Source organism: Brassica rapa, chromosome A08 (assembly GCF_000309985.2).
Source record: "Brassica rapa cultivar Chiifu-401-42 chromosome A08, CAAS_Brap_v3.01, whole genome shotgun sequence".
NCBI lineage: Eukaryota > Viridiplantae > Streptophyta > Magnoliopsida > Brassicales > Brassicaceae > Brassica > Brassica rapa.
Window position 1 is genome coordinate 13,408,708 of NC_024802.2, and position 15,556 is coordinate 13,424,263.

A 15,556-nucleotide genomic window follows, 5' to 3' on the forward strand; every position below is an offset into this window, starting at 1 on the left:
CTAAACCATAAACTCAAATATATATATTATATTTATTATTTATATATGCCAAGGGTTTCTAAACCTTTAGCCTAAACCTCAAGACAAGTGATTCAAAGATGGAATCATCTAATATACGCACCTTTCAATCCCATTCGAACCGGATTGGGAGGAGTATGTCGGTTTATTTTGGTTTGGTAGAGAAAACTGTTGGCGTAAACCGGTTGCTGCTTTCCCTTCGGACCAAACCGAAGAAAGCCCTAGTTTTTATTTGTCTGAATCCAAAACACGTTCCTTTTAGCCTCATCTCCTCCTGCAAATTTGTTCCTCTACTGTACTGAGCCAAGTGTGAAAGATGTCGTCGACTCATCAACTAACTTCTTCGATGATCTCTTCTTCCTCCTCCACTTTCTTAGCTCCTTCACTTCTCAATCTCAGGTGGGTCAACTTGTGTTTCTTTCCTCTCTGTTTACTGCTTGCTTATGAACTCTCAGGAGGATAAAGATGAGTTTTTTTATTTTATTTGTGTGTATTCTTTGTGGTGTAACAAAAATGAGTTTGAACTAGAAACCAATTGTTAGATTGGAATAGTGAAGAAAATGATCTCCAATTCACTGTTCTTTGGTCATTGAACAGTATATAACATTGTGATCATTTCTCTTGTGTGCTTCTCACTAGTTTTGTGGTTTGCTTTATACTTTTTGATCTCTTTTTCTTTTTTGCTTTTGCTTCAGAGCTCGAAATGCTTGCTTACCAATGGCGAAACGGGTCAACACGTGCAATTGCGTTGCTACCCCACAAGAGAAGATTGGTAACTCTTCTTGTTCTTGCTCTTTTGAAAACATAACTCCATTTTCTTTCCTGTAGTTATTTATATAATGGTTTATTGACTCTTTATCTGTTGCTTCAAAATACTGTGTCTTACTTGATTTTGTTTTGATTTTTGGTAGAGTATAAGACAAATGTGTCACGGAATCAAAACATGTCAAAACTTCAGGCTGGATACTTATTCCCGGAGGTTTGTATCTGTTTCTGTGTTTGTTTACTTAAGATCTTCTGATACTTGTTTTATCAAATGAATGTCTTTCATTCAGTATAACTCTTTCTTCATCTAACAAAAGGATTGCTAGCTCTTGTAACAAATAAATTGTTGGTACCAATTACACATAAGTTTTCTTATGAATTAGCCTGCATATATAAGTTAAACTATCTTCTCTGTATTTCTTTCTATATGACGCTCCTTTCGCTTGGAAAATGCAAACAGATTGCAAGAAGAAGGTCCGCACACTTGCTAAAATACCCAGATGCACAAATTATAAGTCTTGGAATAGGCGACACAACTGAGCCTATTCCAGAAGTCATCACTTCTGCTATGGCAAAGGTACCTTTAACTGATTTTACTAACACTGCCCTAGTATATGCATTGTGTAGTTCATCTTTTAACAAAAGATAACACATGTTCTATATTTTTGTTTGATGGAGGAGAACCTATCTGCCATCTAACAATGAAAACTTAATATTACTATTCTAGAGATTGATTTTGTCTTTTTCCTCTGTGACAGAAAGCTCATGAGTTGTCCACAATAGAAGGATACAGCGGTTATGGTGCTGAACAAGGTGCAAAGGTCAGTGCGCACCCTTAATTGCCACCTTATGCATTGTTTTATTATCATGTCATTTGCAACTTCAGTTTCACTATGTGTATCTTTTACTTCTTTTAAATGCAAGATAAAATTAATTTAGACCTCTTATAGCTTCATTTGTTAATTTTTTTAATTCAAACTAAACCTTAATCTCACACATTTGAACAGCCACTGAGAGCTGCTCTTGCGAAAACTTACTACAGTGGCCTTGGCATAGGGGAAGATGACATTTTCGTTTCTGATGGTGCCAAATGTGACATCTCACGTCTTCAGGTTTGCTTAAACTGCTAACTGTTCATCCTTAGCTGATATACAAGATCAGGAGAACTAAGCACCTGTTTTCCTTATTCCACCTCTTGCAGGTTATGTTTGGTTCCAATGTTACAGTTGCTGTTCAGGATCCTTCATATCCGGTAATTGCGCAGATCTGAAACCAAACTGCAGTTGTAGTCTTGTCTTTTTTTTGCTTCAGTATATAACATTTTAACTTTTGCTTTTCTCATCTTCTCTAGGCTTATGTAGACTCCAGTGTTATTATGGGTCAGACAGGACAATACAACACAGATGTGCAGAAGTATGGGAACATAGAGTACATGAGATGCACTCCAGAGAATGGCTTCTTCCCAGACCTTTCCACTGTTGGCAGGACGGACATAATCTTCTTCTGTTCCCCAAATAACCCTACTGGTGCTGCCGCCACGAGGGAGCAACTGACTCAGTTAGTACAGTTTGCAAAGAAGAACGGATCAATCATTGTGTATGATTCAGCTTATGCAATGTACATGTCTGATGATAACCCACGCTCCATTTTCGAAATCCCTGGAGCAGAGGAGGTAAATAGAATGATTGATTACAACTTTCAAAAGGTCCATTTTCTTAACAACCTTCTTCATTGTCCTTTACAGGTGGCTATGGAGACAGCTTCCTTCAGTAAGTATGCTGGTTTCACTGGAGTTAGACTTGGTTGGACCGTGATCCCGAAACAGCTTCTCTATTCAGACGGCTTCCCTGTTGCAAAAGACTTCAATAGAATCGTCTGCACTTGTTTCAATGGTGCATCTAACATCTCTCAAGCTGGTGCTCTTGCTTGCCTCACACCAGAAGGACTTGAGGTTAGCTTTAGCTTAGCTAAAGATAGACTTCAAAACTTAACACAGTTCCCACAAGTAATATACTTGTCTTTTTAAAACATTGCAGGCAATGCAGAAGGTGGTTGGGTTCTACAAAGAAAACACAAACATAATCATCGACACGTTTACTTCTCTTGGCTATGATGTGTATGGAGGGAAGAACGCGCCTTACGTTTGGGTTCACTTCCCAAACCAAAGCTCATGGGATGTGTTTGCCGAGATTCTGGAGAAGACACATGTGGTTACAACTCCAGGGAGTGGGTTTGGACCAGGAGGTGAAGGGTTTGTTCGTGTTAGCGCCTTTGGTCACAGAGAGAACATCTTGGAGGCGTGTCGAAGATTCAAGCAGCTTTACAAATGAAGATTCTTGTAATCATTCATCATCGTTATCCTCCTTAATGAACCAGGATTGAAATAATAATATCGTCTCTCTTTGTTTTCTTGAATTGTAGCAACTAAAAAACAAGTGTTTCAATCATTTCAAGAACAAATCTAGTCAAGTTTGGTCTGAAAAGGGTATTTTCGTAAATATCGTTAGTTCAGAAACGAATGTGTCTGAACTAAAGCAGTTGTCTTCTTGCATTCTTAGAAGCTTCGTTGACTCTAACAATGGAGCTTCGGCCTCTCGGGAATACAGGGCTTAAGGTAAGCGCAGTTGGCTTTGGTGCATCTCCGCTCGGAAGTCATTACAGTCCAGTCGCTGAAGATGATGCCATCGCCGCCGTGCGTGAGGCTTTCCGACACGGTGTCAACTTCTTTGACACCTCCCCGTAATCACTTCTTCTATTCTTTCACCTCTTCAAGACATTTACAATCATCTTTCCATACAGTTTGCTGCTTCTGTTTTGATGTTGTGAGAACGTTCAGATGAGGTTACCTCAGTGTTGAGAGGGTGCTTAGTGGTTAGAACTATTGACATCAAAGTATGTAAGGAAACTTTCAACTAAGTGATTCTCCATGTATGTCTGAAGGTATTATGGAGGAACAGTTTCTGAGAAAGTGCTTGGTAAGGCGCTCAAGGCTCTACAAGTACCTAGAAGTGACTACATTGTGGCGACCAAGTGTGGACGATATAAAGAAGGTTTTGACTTCAGCGCTGAGAGAGTAATAAAGAGCGTCGAGGAGAGCTTGAAGAATCTTCACCTAGATTATGTTGACATACTTCATTGCCATGACATTGAGTTCTGCTCTCTTGATCAGGTTTATTACCTCATTCTCTCTTGGTTTACTACTGTGTGACTGTGTCAACATTTGTTAATTGTTGTTTCATGGTTTAACAGATTGTGAGTGAAACGATCCCCACCTCCAGAACCTGAAAGAGGAAGGGAAGATACGGTTTATTGGTATCACGGGTCTTCCGTTTAATGTTTTCACTTATGTTCTTGATAGAGTGCCTCCACGGACGATAGACGTGATATTATCATACTGCCATTACAGTATAAATGATTCGACGTTGCTTGATATGTTACCTTACTTTAAGAGCAAAGGTGTGGGTGTGATAACTGCCTCTCCATTGTCAATGGGTCTCTTTACGGAACAAGGTCCTCCTGAATGGCACCCTGCCTCTCCTGAGATCAAGGTTTGACATTTTTTGAAAAGAATGCAATTCTTGTTAACATTTTTTGTAGCATTTGTATTGAAACATACCGTATTAAAGTTCTGTGATAGTGTTCGAACACTGTTATGCAGCATGTATAGAAAGGTTATTTTTATGTAGAGTGAACGCATGATGGTTAGGCTGACAATTCCTCAGTTTCTTAATTGGAACTAACACTGTGATATAGAGAGGACAGTGATTGCCTAGGAAACCTTCAGCTTAGCTAACCGTACCATTAACATATCGATTGGTCTTTGATGAGTACTAAGTAGAGGCTTGAACAGATTCTAGAATCTTTGCTTGATTTGAGGTTTGGGAGAGTAGGGGATGCTCTTGATTTAATCTCTAGGTGTATGTTTTGTTTTTTGTTCTTCTAATTTTTACTTTGATATTTTCCTTTGCAAATTGTTCTTACATATGATACTCAAAAAACTTTTTGTTGCTTTTAATGTCTCTTGTAGTCTGCGTGCAAATTCGCAGTTGCTCACTGTAAATCAAAGGGTAAGAAGATCACAAAGTTAGCATTGCAATACAGCTTAGCAAACAAGGCGATTTCATCTGTTCTGGTTGGGATGGGCTCTGTCTCAGAGGTACATAACTTTCCTATCAAAGTCCCAAAAATGTTCCATATATCATGTAGGAATTTAGATTTAAGAAAAGAAACAATGTGTTTTTTTTTTTGTTTTAATCAGGTAGAAGAAAATGTTACAGCATTTACAGAACTTGAAGGTTTGGGTATGGATCAGGAAACTCTATCTGAGATTGAAGCTATTCTCGAGCCTATAAAGAATCTGACATGGCCAAGCGGAATCGATCACATGTAAAAGCTCTTGCTTTTGTTTTTTTTTGTTCACAGTAAACTCTGTTCTTGCTTCTTGGAATGCTTAAGTTATGGTTGATATGTATTAAAAAATCACAGCATAATCGCATTCATTATTGATGTGTTCAATTCTTCCGAACCAAAGAGTAAGCAAATCGGCTATCGGTTGTTACCCAACGTATATGATTTACAAATTACAAACTGTATCCACCCTTTGTCCATTCCCTTTCACAACTCTCTTAAAAGCCAAACACCAAATGCAGACTCCAAAACCAAAATGTATACCAATTTTCTATAAAAAAATTATTCATTTTGCCAACACATAGTTTAATAATACCAAAACCTGATAAAGAGCCATTAAATGAATAAAATACGTTATCAGTTATCACGAGTCCGATATAATTATTTTTTGGATCATGTTAGAAACCGTATCCGTTTTGGTGTTGATCTACAGCTCTTCTAGATCTTCTTCCTGTACCCGGAGATGCAGTGTATGAACTACTGCTCGTGGTATACTTCGAAGAAGAAGTTGGCAAGTCCAGATATTTTGACACACCTGTTGTATCCGTACCATGATTGTGCACGGATTCTGCTTCCAAAGGCAACTCGTCTAGTGTCTGTTTAACACACAAACTCAAACCTTATATAAATATATGATTATTTTTTTGCAGAACGGAACCAGCCAGATACACAATAAAGTCTGGCTGAGAACATACCCTGTAAGCTTGCTGAAGAACGTGGAGAGTCGCTTGAGTGCGTTTCCTCTTAACTGCTATCTCATCTGTCTCTTGAAGCATTTCCTCAAACAAGTTCTCCCTGCACCAGATGATATTAACTACCCAGGAATAAGAATCTACTATCCAAACACAGATGTGAAGCATTTTAAACAAAAACGCAGGCAGCACCTGTAAAGCTTCCTGATGAAGACATTGTGCAGCTCACGTTTCGTGTGGTTTACCTGAGTATGATATAGAAATGGTATCAGTATCTTCTGAGTTCGGTCTAAATATTCTATATCAATAGGGGTTTGTTGCACAAGATGGCTAAACTGTTTTTCATTTGCAACTCTTCAAAAAGAGAACTAAAAAAAAGGATCAAATATCAAAGTGCTGATATATTGTATGAGTTGAGTTACTGCCAAAAAAATTTGGGGATGTATAAAGTACTTGCCAGGAAATGCATGATTGCTTTTGGTACCGAGTCCTCAATGTTCTTCCTCACAATGTCATAGTATGACTTGAGTAAGAGCTTTGTTATCTGAATCTCGACTGCTTGCTGTTCCGAATGGGTTTCAGATGGCCTCAAAACAGTTGGGGGCTTCAGGGAAGTAAAGCAAACAGTATGAGTTGAATAGGTAAAATTTTTTATGGGCAATATGTACAAAGACAGCACAGAAGACGCACCTCCTTAAGATAGATCATGGATAGGTTCTGAGACATATCCTCAACAGCTTCACTGAATGGTTTGTTTAAGAAGTTTTCTTTGGTAACTGCCCGACTATCACTCCCTCGAAAGATTGAAGGGAGACCCCACCTTGAATCACTCCCATTTGCTATATCAAATATCAATTGTCCGATAAAACCACAATTAAAAACCACAGAGATTTATCACACAGCCAAAACTCCTCCGAAACATGCTAAATTATCTACTTGCATGCAACAGAAGGCCAAAAATGACAGTAATTAGAACGTTACCAGCTGGTGCAGCTTTTTCAGAATCTGCAGACACAACTCCCTGAGAACAATTCATGGTGAAAGTGTCAATTAACAATCTTTGCCTTCAATTTATAATTTGCTCTTGGGCGTTTAGTGCTAACAAACAGTGCATAAAGATATATAGATAAAACTATATTACATAAGAAATAATAGCATACCTGATCAGCAACAATTCCATTAGCTTGTCTGCCGAGGAAAGATCGAGATTTCACCTGACTTGCGGAAGAAGAAGATGGTCTATCAGGCTCCGCTATATCCTGCTACATTAAATTAAATTTATAAGAAACACTGCAAAGCATATAAGAAACACTAATTATTTTTGTGTCTTGTTGCTCAAAGTACTTCATACCTTTGGTCGTGACACAGAATGGGGAATCCTAGAAGACTTCACGTGTTGCATGGCTTCCTCCACGGCCTTAGTTCCACCAATAAAATTTGGATGTGACGTGTTTATGTAATCCATCTGCAAACAACACTCAAGAGATTAATATCACCATTGAAGCAATTATGACAACCAACACTAATAGTTATGTTCAAATTTGGAAGCAACTAAACAATCAAAACGAGTCCTAAACAACCAACATCAGAAACGATCAATCTCTCCTCCCTAAACACAAACAGGGTGTCAACTGATAAATTCAAGTGCAACTGGCGTAAATGATCATATGGATCTCCAATTTATTATACAAACCTCCATATCAATGATATCCCCGATCATTGCTTCCGAGGGTTCAAGACCATCTCGCAGGAAATCCCCAATAACCTCATCCATGCGCTTTCTCAGGACAGGGAAGCGCTGTAACTCATTCATCATACATTTATGGCTAATCTGTAGAGAATTTCAAAGTTATGGTCAAAATGAAATTAAAGATTATTCAATAATCACAAGAAGACCTCACCTTTACGAGTTCGTCAAAAATGAACCTAGCACACTGAAGGCTAGGATCTAACAAACGAGATATCTGCCTCTTAACAAGAACTTGAAATGGAACCTATGCAGAAAAGATTGGATCAAGAGACTGTAATTAGATACCCCGGGAAGTAAAAAGGTAAGGAAACATATGTATGCTTGGAAGCCCTGACAAACAATATGACATACAAACATGCTAAGAAACGTCTTAGGAAACCTACGTCTGGAACAAATAATGCGGATCTTGGACCGGTTGCGTTCTGGATTGCAGTCCGAATATCATCATCTGTCAAGTCTTCGCATGGATCAACCTCCTGAAGAAGCAACGTGAAGAAGTCTATCAGTCTAGAGAAATTTACCTCAGGTAGCTCCAAAAAACATACACAGATTAAGAAAGAACTACTTGGAAACAAAAAAAAAATATGTAAGCTAAGCGAACCTCCAAACTCTTAACAAAGATTGACTGGAAAATATAGTGAATTCTTGCTCCTCCAGAGAGCTCGGATGTTGACATTTCTTCACCTTTCCCTTCCAGCAATGAAGAGTAAGCTGTTTCAAAAGTTAACCATGAGACTCACTATGAACCAAAGAAAACATAAAGTAAATTATCTATCGTTCCAACCAAAATATCATCTTCGAATATTACCTTCGCAGTATTTTGAAAGAAAGTTGAGGAGAACAGCTCCTTGACCACCCTAAAGATTTTAAGGACAGTAAAGACCCGCAGAATATGATCAGTTTGACAATTTAAAGATCTATTTAAAATCATAATTACGAAATGACAAAGTAGAATATAAGAAATTAGATTCAAAAATGTAAATACTTAGGTTAACTACACTTTCGCCAACGTTTTATCCTTGCAAATAAGATCACTTTCAGATGCTAATTTTACCAGCTAAAGGTTTTGTTTTGCTAGTCTACTAACAAAAAGCACTCCAGAATGTTATGAACACAGGGACATGCATGAGCAAATAGTCTGGAAGAGCAAAATTGTAAATGAGCCGTAAACTGGAAAATAAATACATACCTTGGATTCTGTAATTTCACCATAGCTCTGATGCTCCTTAGCTGTAGCAACCAGAGCATTACTTATCCGCGACTTCAAATCAGGAAGTAGAACCTTGATATGTTGAACAAGAATCTAGAAAAAATACAACAAAAAGGCTAGCTTCAGTTAGTCATGTTCTAATGTAATAATTACCAATGCAAGATATGAAACCTATTAAAAAGAAAAAAACTAGTCAAGAACAAAAAATAAAATATGTATATGAATCAACTTCGTAATTAACTTGTCTACAAAGATGCCTAAAAACTAATATCATCCAATAATAAATATTATCCAGAAATATATCCTTTATGCCGTACACAACAAATGAACAATGACTTAGTATAAGGAAGAAAACTCTTAAAACTGCACGAAATACCTGATTTAACTTCTTCGCTAGCTGAGGGATACCCAGACGGTCAGCAAGACCATGGTAAGCCTGTGTAGTACAAAAAAAAATATAATGAGGACAAATCGCAAGAGTATCAGGAAGGGGGTCGAAAAATGATGCAATCATACTGGACGACTCCGGAAGAACTTCTCTTCTGCGCTAAGAGCTTCCTTGACTGAACGGTTTAGCATAATATCCTGTTTACAAAAAAGACCAGACGTTGTATGAATGCAAAGCCACAAAATAAAAGCAGAAAAAAGTATCACCAGCATTGAAATGATGCGGCTGAGACTAAGAAACAGAGTACAAATAAAGGAAGAATAGTAAAGAAAGAGTCAGCGCATACTATATGCCAGCAAGAGAAATATAAGCACAAGACCACAGCTTTACCTCCTGACAACGGTTTACCACTCCCACATATCCAAGTCGTAGAGGAACAATTTTTCCAAGAAGTAGATTACTAGCATCAGTACCTTTGTCCATGATATCCAACTGAAACCAATGAGAAATAAAATATTAAAACAGTTGATAAAAAAAAACAGGGACAACTAGCTTTACGACCACACTAACAATGATAGCAAACAAATGTCTGGACAAGGAATATTCACCTTCGTGATAACACCTATTGTTCTGTGACCTGGAGACAGCATCAATACACAAAAGGTGAAGAAGATGAGCAATGTCAGATACATACTACCCATGAAAGTAATCATTTTTTTTAGCAGAACTTACCATCAGGATCAGCGGCTCTTGCAACTTGAAGTGCATCCGAGTTCGCCAAATCGGAATTCGCGGGAGTAACAGCCAGTATCAAACAGCTAGGCTGCTTGATGTAAGACAAAATCATGGTTCTTATCTGCGCTTCGATATCAGTTGGCTGGTCACCCACAGGCACCTTGGTGATACCAGGGAGATCCACAAGCGTGATATCCAATACATTAGGTGAATGTATCTTTAGACGAATCTGTTTAGCTGATACACCTTTGTTATCTCCTGCTAACCTATTCGTCTCAGCCTACAAAGATAAATTCAATTCAGAGCATTAAAGCCAATTACTAAATAATCAATAAATATATTTTTCTTAATCAATTTGTGGCCTAGGATTGTAATGTGTGCTAAAGCTATAACAAACCTCGATTTCGCGACGAATCTCTGAGAAGTCATAGATACGACGGTTGTTAGGGAGGTGAAGGAACTCGCCCCACTCGTCATCAGATCCGCCGTTGGACTTGCTTTTGGTCTGGAGGAGCTGGAGGACGAGAGGGCGACGGGTGCAGATATCGTTACCACGAGGGAGGAAGTCTCGGCCGACGAGAGCTTCGAGGACGCTGGACTTGCCGCTGCTCTGGCTTCCGACGACAGCTACCTGAGGAAGCTCGATGGAGGATTGGCTTCCGAGCTGAGCGAATATGTCTTGTAGCTTATTGACGATCGGAATCACGGAGGATCCTAGTGGCGCGGCATTGCTTGAAGCGGCGGTGGCGGCGGCGGTGGAGGAAGGCGGAGGCTGGGGAGTGTCGGCGGTTACTTCTTCGACGGACATTGATGGATCGGGCTAGGGTTTTCGAGAGAGGGTCAATACTCGATTTCGTGCTCTCTCTCTCTCGCGAATGTATGAAATATGAATGATGGAGCAAATTTTTATTTATTTTATACGCTAATTTTATATCTGTTGTTTTTACTTTGTCAACAAGCTCTAAAATTCCCAAAATCAATTTTTTTAAAAAAATCACCGTCGTTAAACTAAAATTCAACGTGTTCTACAAGGTTCAATAATAAACATTTTTTTTTAGTTTTTGATAACATTGAAAGCTTTTAAAATTATGTTTTTTTCTTCAATTTATAGATAAATATGTGAGTGAGATTAGGTCAACCAGTTGATCTCTGTGTAAATATGCAAAAATCAGTTTGAAAGTTTTTGGTACCATAAACTATCTCTGACAGTATAAGCTTTTCGTAAAGTTTTTGGTACCATAGATACATCTTCTCCAACAGCTTTTCCAAATGAAAAATTTCAACATCATAGCCATGGCTACATAGATAAGACCACAAGCAAGGGAGAAAACATCACTACTTCAATGTAACACATTCATGTAAGTTTAACAACTCTAGAGCTCTCAAAACCAAGGTGTAACCAAATTTCAATTAATACTCAGATGAGAGAAGTACCTCTCATTCTTGTATATCTTATTATATTATTTGAGAACTGAAAGAATATACAAGGAAGTTATATAATAGCAACTCTTATCAAACAAGAAATCTCTGAGAAACATACATTAATTTACACATAATATCTAGAGAGAAAGAGAGACTTCTCCAACCTGACAATCCGGTTTCCTTTCTGACTACACTCTCAGAATCCAACTAGTTTCACTGCATGATCACTCTGATGTGCTCAACCTTGCCGCAAGAAAAGAGGCAGCAGCAACTTGAAGTAATCTCATCACCAGTCCAGAAATATAAGAGCAAGCCTTGAACGTGAACTAATTTTATATAACCGGTCCCATGAATCTGTAGTACACTTACAATGGTAATAGCAGAAGAAAACTACTCCTCGGTTGCAGGAAGAGAAGGTAAAGACAAACGACTAGGATTGAAGCCTCAGGCGGTTGAAGAACATCACAAAGTGATATTCAGGTGCCCAGTATACAAATCCTACGACAGGTCCTCCTTTTACATACTGCATCACAAACCACACAAACACATGTCATAATTTGAGTTTTTTTTTTTTTATCATGGACAAGTTGGTTTAAGTCTAGTGAGAGATGAAGAGAAGAACCTTGCCATCCAGGATAACAAGCTCGCCATCTACCCATCTTGGATTACGGAATCCAGGATCAGCAAGCCTACCTTGTCCCTTGTATCTAGCAATCTGTATTCAAACCTCCATTATGAACCTACACAAACTAGAAATCTAATGATAAGTTTGGACAGTGTTGTAAGCATACCACTCCAAATTCTTCAGGGATGAGACCTCTATGTGGAAGCTCATAACGTCTACCAATCTTTGCGCGAAATGCTACCTGTCATGAGATACCACTGTGATAAGGCCACAAGTTACGTAATAGCAATAAAAGAGTTTTTCTCATCAGATTAGTACCACAATATCCTTTCATTTAAATTGCATGTTTTCATATTTGTGTTAGTACCTCATACTAGAGCAAACACAGAAACTAACCTTCCCAGCAGGCACATAAGGATCTCCAGTTAACTTCACGGCTTCTACATATTCATAGAATTCAATATCTGTTGACTTCTTAGACTCCTTTCCACCTTTCCACTGGCCGAATTTGCGTTTCAAATGAATTACTTCTGATGTATACAGTCCATGTGCGCCAATATATAACCCTGGATAGAGATGAACATACATTTTCAGAATCCATTCCATAATGAGCGCTGAAGTGAGAAAAAATGTTATTTATAGAATATGGTTGCAATATTAACTTCTAACCGCTAAGTGTGCCATACTGGAAAATTTGAAGAGATTTTCTTTAAAGAAAACTTTCATGTTCAATCAATTTACTAACTCACCATCTAGAGGATCTGGTGATGGAGTCACATCAATGCGCCGGAACTTCGTCAAACCCGACAACTGTTGGCGGTTTTGAGCCTGGCTGAGAGTGAGGCTTAGTAGCTCCCCAACATCCTTAAGCATCTGCAAAGCGAACTTTCTAGAATGAGCTTGGGGTCTCATTTTGCAATGAAAACAAGAAGGACCAATCTATAGCCAAAACACACGGCAAAACAAACCTTGAGAGAAATCTTCTTATCTTTCTCAATGGACTTGGCCAGATCAACCATAATGTTATCAATCCTGCGTCTACTCTGGCGGCTACCTTTCCCATCAAGTAAAGTACTCTCCACACCCTTGGACTCTTGTTGTACGTTCAAATCTTTCTCTAACCGGAGATAAAACGAAGACTTCTCCACAGATTCCAGATTTGCAGGTGATCGTAGTGACTCTTTAAGAGGCTGGTTTCCAGAAAGCCGATCAACAATATCGCCTATCACAAACTTTACCGCGATTTCTCTCCCTCCGTTGTTGTCAATGATCTCATCAGTCACAGACTCCAATTCAATGTCAGCGTTTTTATCCTCACTTTCCGCCTTGGTTCCCTCTTCCACTTCTATCTCTTCTATATCAAAGTCCTTCTCTTCATCTTCTTCGTCTTCTTCATCATCAGCTATCTGCTCAATAACTTTTGAGATGAAATCCTTGTCCACCTTTCCAGGCGCAGTCACTTTCATGACCTTGACTTTGACCCCAGGGATCATATCTCGCAGGAAGGTCTGGAAGCCAGAAGATTCCTCGAGGAGATCAGAATCGTCGTCTGAGTTATCACTCTCTTCATCTTCACTACTCTCCACCGCGAGATTACCTGCGTCTTCCTTCCTACCCGGTGGTGGAGTTAAGAACCTGGGAGAGTTCAGAGTTCTGGAAGGCATTGTTGGAACGTCTGGAAAAATCTCCTTCCATTTTAAGTACACAGCCTGAAGATGCACACATCCCAAAAAGAAAGTCGCGAGATAATTTATAGGAGCAGTTTAACAGTTTGCTATCTATCTACTAAAAAAGGTCAGCTTCCAATAAAGAACCAATGTTCATAGCATTTAACTACATAGCAATAAAGAACCAAGTTCGAATCAAAGCAGTTTACAGTTTGCTATCGACGAAATGATTCTCCAACGAATATAACAACTACTAAAACTGGACAGTAACTAGATAGGATTAAGGAGGGAAACAAAACCTGTTTTTTGTAGTTTCCTTTTCCATCGAGTGTGAGAAAGATTTCAAAAAGAGGAGCACCCGCAGCAGATGTACTAAGCTGCCTGAGAGAGAAAGAGTTTTCATATATAGCAATTTTCACAACAACAAAGGACCTAAAAAATCTTTGCTTCTTGATGAACTAAGAAGATAGATAGAACAAGTTATTACCTAGGATTATAGCTTCTTGCCACATATCTTCCATGCTCTGCGGTAATTTGAACGATAAGACCAAAAGGATCTTTGACATCTTCCGAAATACCCGACCACCACCCTACCTGCGAATCCATATAGAAAAGACGATGTAATACAACAAAAATAGAAGCTTTCTACACCTATAAGACGAAACCACAGTTAAAAACTTATTAAAGAAACAAGAAAACAAAAAACGAGCTCACCAACCCAGCACCAGCTTTGTCTCGTAAGTAGACTGCATCCTTGTAACGCTCTTCAAGAACAGCTCTCTATCACACAAACGCAGAGAACACCTTTCAGAATCAAATGAAATGAGAAAGGGACTATGATTCACGTTTTAGATAGTAAAGCTTATACATTGAAGCTGGACATGACTCTGCCAACAGCATCATTAGTAGCTGCAGCAGCAATTGCCACCTTGAGCCTCGCAGCATCTTCATACTCTTCTCGTTTAACAGCTCCATTCAATTGCGACTGTACACAACATTTTCAATTATTACAGGAGCCTCATCATCATCGTGAACAGTGTTATGGATAAAAAAAGTAGGAACCTTTAGGACGGAGATGAGACGGTCTTGGTCATCAATCAGTTCGAAATGCTTCTTCCATCGCTCCCAATCCCAATCACTTTCATCACCTTGCTCCTCCAAAACGACGTCGTTGTCTGCAACATCCTTATCCTGACCCGTGGTGCTGTACCAGCTCAGGACCGAATCGAAGCGTTTGATGGCGCTCTTTAGGACATCCTGAATCGCGGCGTCCCATCTAGGAGGGTTCTCATCATCGGAGGAGGAGGAAGCAGAGGACGAATTTCCACCGGAGGAGGAGGAGCAGCGGCAGAGTGCGGCAGGATCCGAGAGACGGTGAGGGTAAAACGGTCTTTTGGTGGGAGCGAGTCTGGATGAGGTGGCGGAAGCCGCTACGGCGGGGGAGAAGGCGAGAGTTTGCGACGGAGGCGTAGATAAGGAAGGCATCGCCGGAGAGAGAGAGAATAATTTGTGTTGTGTGGATGAGATGGGCTTTTTTGTGTTTCGTCCAACGGAGTGTTGTTTTATTACTAACCAACCAAAACGCAAACGTTTTTTTGTCGGATGTCTGATTTACTTCAGGATAGATATTAGAGCAACGAACGCACGTGCGTACTTATCCTAGATTTTTATTTTATTTTTTTTTTTGCTATGCAGTGTGTCTACTTTATAATCATTGTGATTATCCTTCTAATTCTGTTGAAAACTTATCCGTCTAATTTGTGTTTTATTTTGTGGTAGATAGTAAGCTAAATAAGTAGTTAACAAGTGCAAAAAATAATAATTGTAAAAATAGTTAAGCAGTTATCCCAAAAAGGAATGTAGGTGTACATGTCTTT

The 15,556-nt window shown here is 39.0% G+C and overlaps 4 protein-coding genes across 5 annotated transcripts; 2 read left to right on the forward strand and 2 right to left on the reverse strand.

Annotated features, from left to right (window-relative positions):
• Nucleotides 1-179: 179 nt before the first annotated feature.
• LOC103834462 (LL-diaminopimelate aminotransferase, chloroplastic) lies at nt 180-3,266 on the forward strand. Its single transcript, XM_009110529.3, has 10 exons — nt 180-417; nt 714-790; nt 930-997; nt 1,244-1,360; nt 1,542-1,604; nt 1,791-1,895; nt 1,985-2,035; nt 2,135-2,455; nt 2,528-2,734; nt 2,820-3,266. The coding sequence occupies exons 1-10, from the start codon at nt 335-337 to the stop codon at nt 3,111-3,113; spliced, it is 1,386 nt and encodes a 461-aa protein (XP_009108777.1). The 5' UTR covers nt 180-334; the 3' UTR covers nt 3,114-3,266.
• Nucleotides 3,267-3,317: 51 nt separating this feature from the next.
• LOC103834464 (L-galactose dehydrogenase) lies at nt 3,318-5,285 on the forward strand. The gene is given in 6 exon segments (XM_009110532.3): nt 3,318-3,522; nt 3,724-3,952; nt 4,033-4,051; nt 4,054-4,331; nt 4,811-4,939; nt 5,042-5,285. Coding segments are annotated over 6 exon segments (948 nt in total). The 5' UTR covers nt 3,318-3,361; the 3' UTR covers nt 5,174-5,285.
• Nucleotides 5,286-5,427: 142 nt separating this feature from the next.
• On the reverse strand, nt 5,428-10,870 carry LOC103834463 (dynamin-related protein 3A). Of its 2 annotated transcripts, none has more exons than XM_009110530.3 (20): nt 10,363-10,870; nt 9,963-10,245; nt 9,839-9,867; nt 9,621-9,722; nt 9,359-9,427; nt 9,219-9,278; nt 8,822-8,935; nt 8,441-8,489; nt 8,234-8,343; nt 8,016-8,108; nt 7,784-7,876; nt 7,576-7,713; nt 7,234-7,347; nt 7,043-7,144; nt 6,864-6,903; nt 6,573-6,721; nt 6,340-6,486; nt 6,075-6,127; nt 5,886-5,985; nt 5,428-5,786 (listed from the first exon to the last, which is right to left on the reverse strand). In XM_009110530.3, exons 1-20 carry the CDS (start codon nt 10,771-10,773, stop codon nt 5,589-5,591), a joined length of 2,454 nt encoding a protein of 817 aa, XP_009108778.2. In that variant the 5' UTR covers nt 10,774-10,870; the 3' UTR covers nt 5,428-5,588. The 2 variants fall into 2 exon arrangements, with proteins under 2 accessions (XP_009108778.2, XP_009108779.2); XM_009110531.3 differs by having other exon boundaries at nt 7,043-7,141; nt 10,363-10,773.
• Nucleotides 10,871-11,357: 487 nt separating this feature from the next.
• On the reverse strand, nt 11,358-15,403 carry LOC103834465 (protein EXECUTER 1, chloroplastic). Its single transcript, XM_009110533.3, has 11 exons — nt 14,742-15,403; nt 14,548-14,664; nt 14,394-14,459; nt 14,167-14,273; nt 13,979-14,060; nt 12,981-13,721; nt 12,762-12,885; nt 12,409-12,578; nt 12,179-12,253; nt 12,010-12,102; nt 11,358-11,910 (listed from the first exon to the last, which is right to left on the reverse strand). The coding sequence occupies exons 1-11, from the start codon at nt 15,162-15,164 to the stop codon at nt 11,818-11,820; spliced, it is 2,091 nt and encodes a 696-aa protein (XP_009108781.1). The 5' UTR covers nt 15,165-15,403; the 3' UTR covers nt 11,358-11,817.
• Nucleotides 15,404-15,556: the final 153 nt, after the last annotated feature.

Bases quoted from the DNA above. Each gene is read 5' to 3' on its own strand.
- LOC103834462 (XM_009110529.3), top strand. From the start codon at position 335: ATGTCGTCGACTCATCAACTAACTTCTTCGATGATCTCTTCTTCCTCC. The intron at 418-713 runs GTGGGTCAACTT...CTTTTGCTTCAG, and splicing joins CCTTCACTTCTCAATCTCAG to AGCTCGAAATGCTTGCTTAC. The intron at 1,361-1,541 runs GTACCTTTAACT...CCTCTGTGACAG, and splicing joins TCACTTCTGCTATGGCAAAG to AAAGCTCATGAGTTGTCCAC.
- LOC103834463 (XM_009110530.3), bottom strand. From the start codon at position 10,773: ATGTCCGTCGAAGAAGTAACCGCCGACACTCCCCAGCCTCCGCCTTCC. The intron at 9,279-9,358 runs GTATGATTGCAT...TGTACTACACAG, and splicing joins AGTTCTTCCGGAGTCGTCCA to GCTTACCATGGTCTTGCTGA. The intron at 5,787-5,885 runs GTATGTTCTCAG...TGTGTTAAACAG, and splicing joins TTCTTCAGCAAGCTTACAGG to ACACTAGACGAGTTGCCTTT.
- LOC103834465 (XM_009110533.3), bottom strand. From the start codon at position 15,164: ATGCCTTCCTTATCTACGCCTCCGTCGCAAACTCTCGCCTTCTCCCCC. The intron at 14,274-14,393 runs GTGAGCTCGTTT...ATGGATTCGCAG, and splicing joins ACAAAGCTGGTGCTGGGTTG to GTAGGGTGGTGGTCGGGTAT. The intron at 12,103-12,178 runs GTATGCTTACAA...GTTTGAATACAG, and splicing joins TCCCTGAAGAATTTGGAGTG to ATTGCTAGATACAAGGGACA.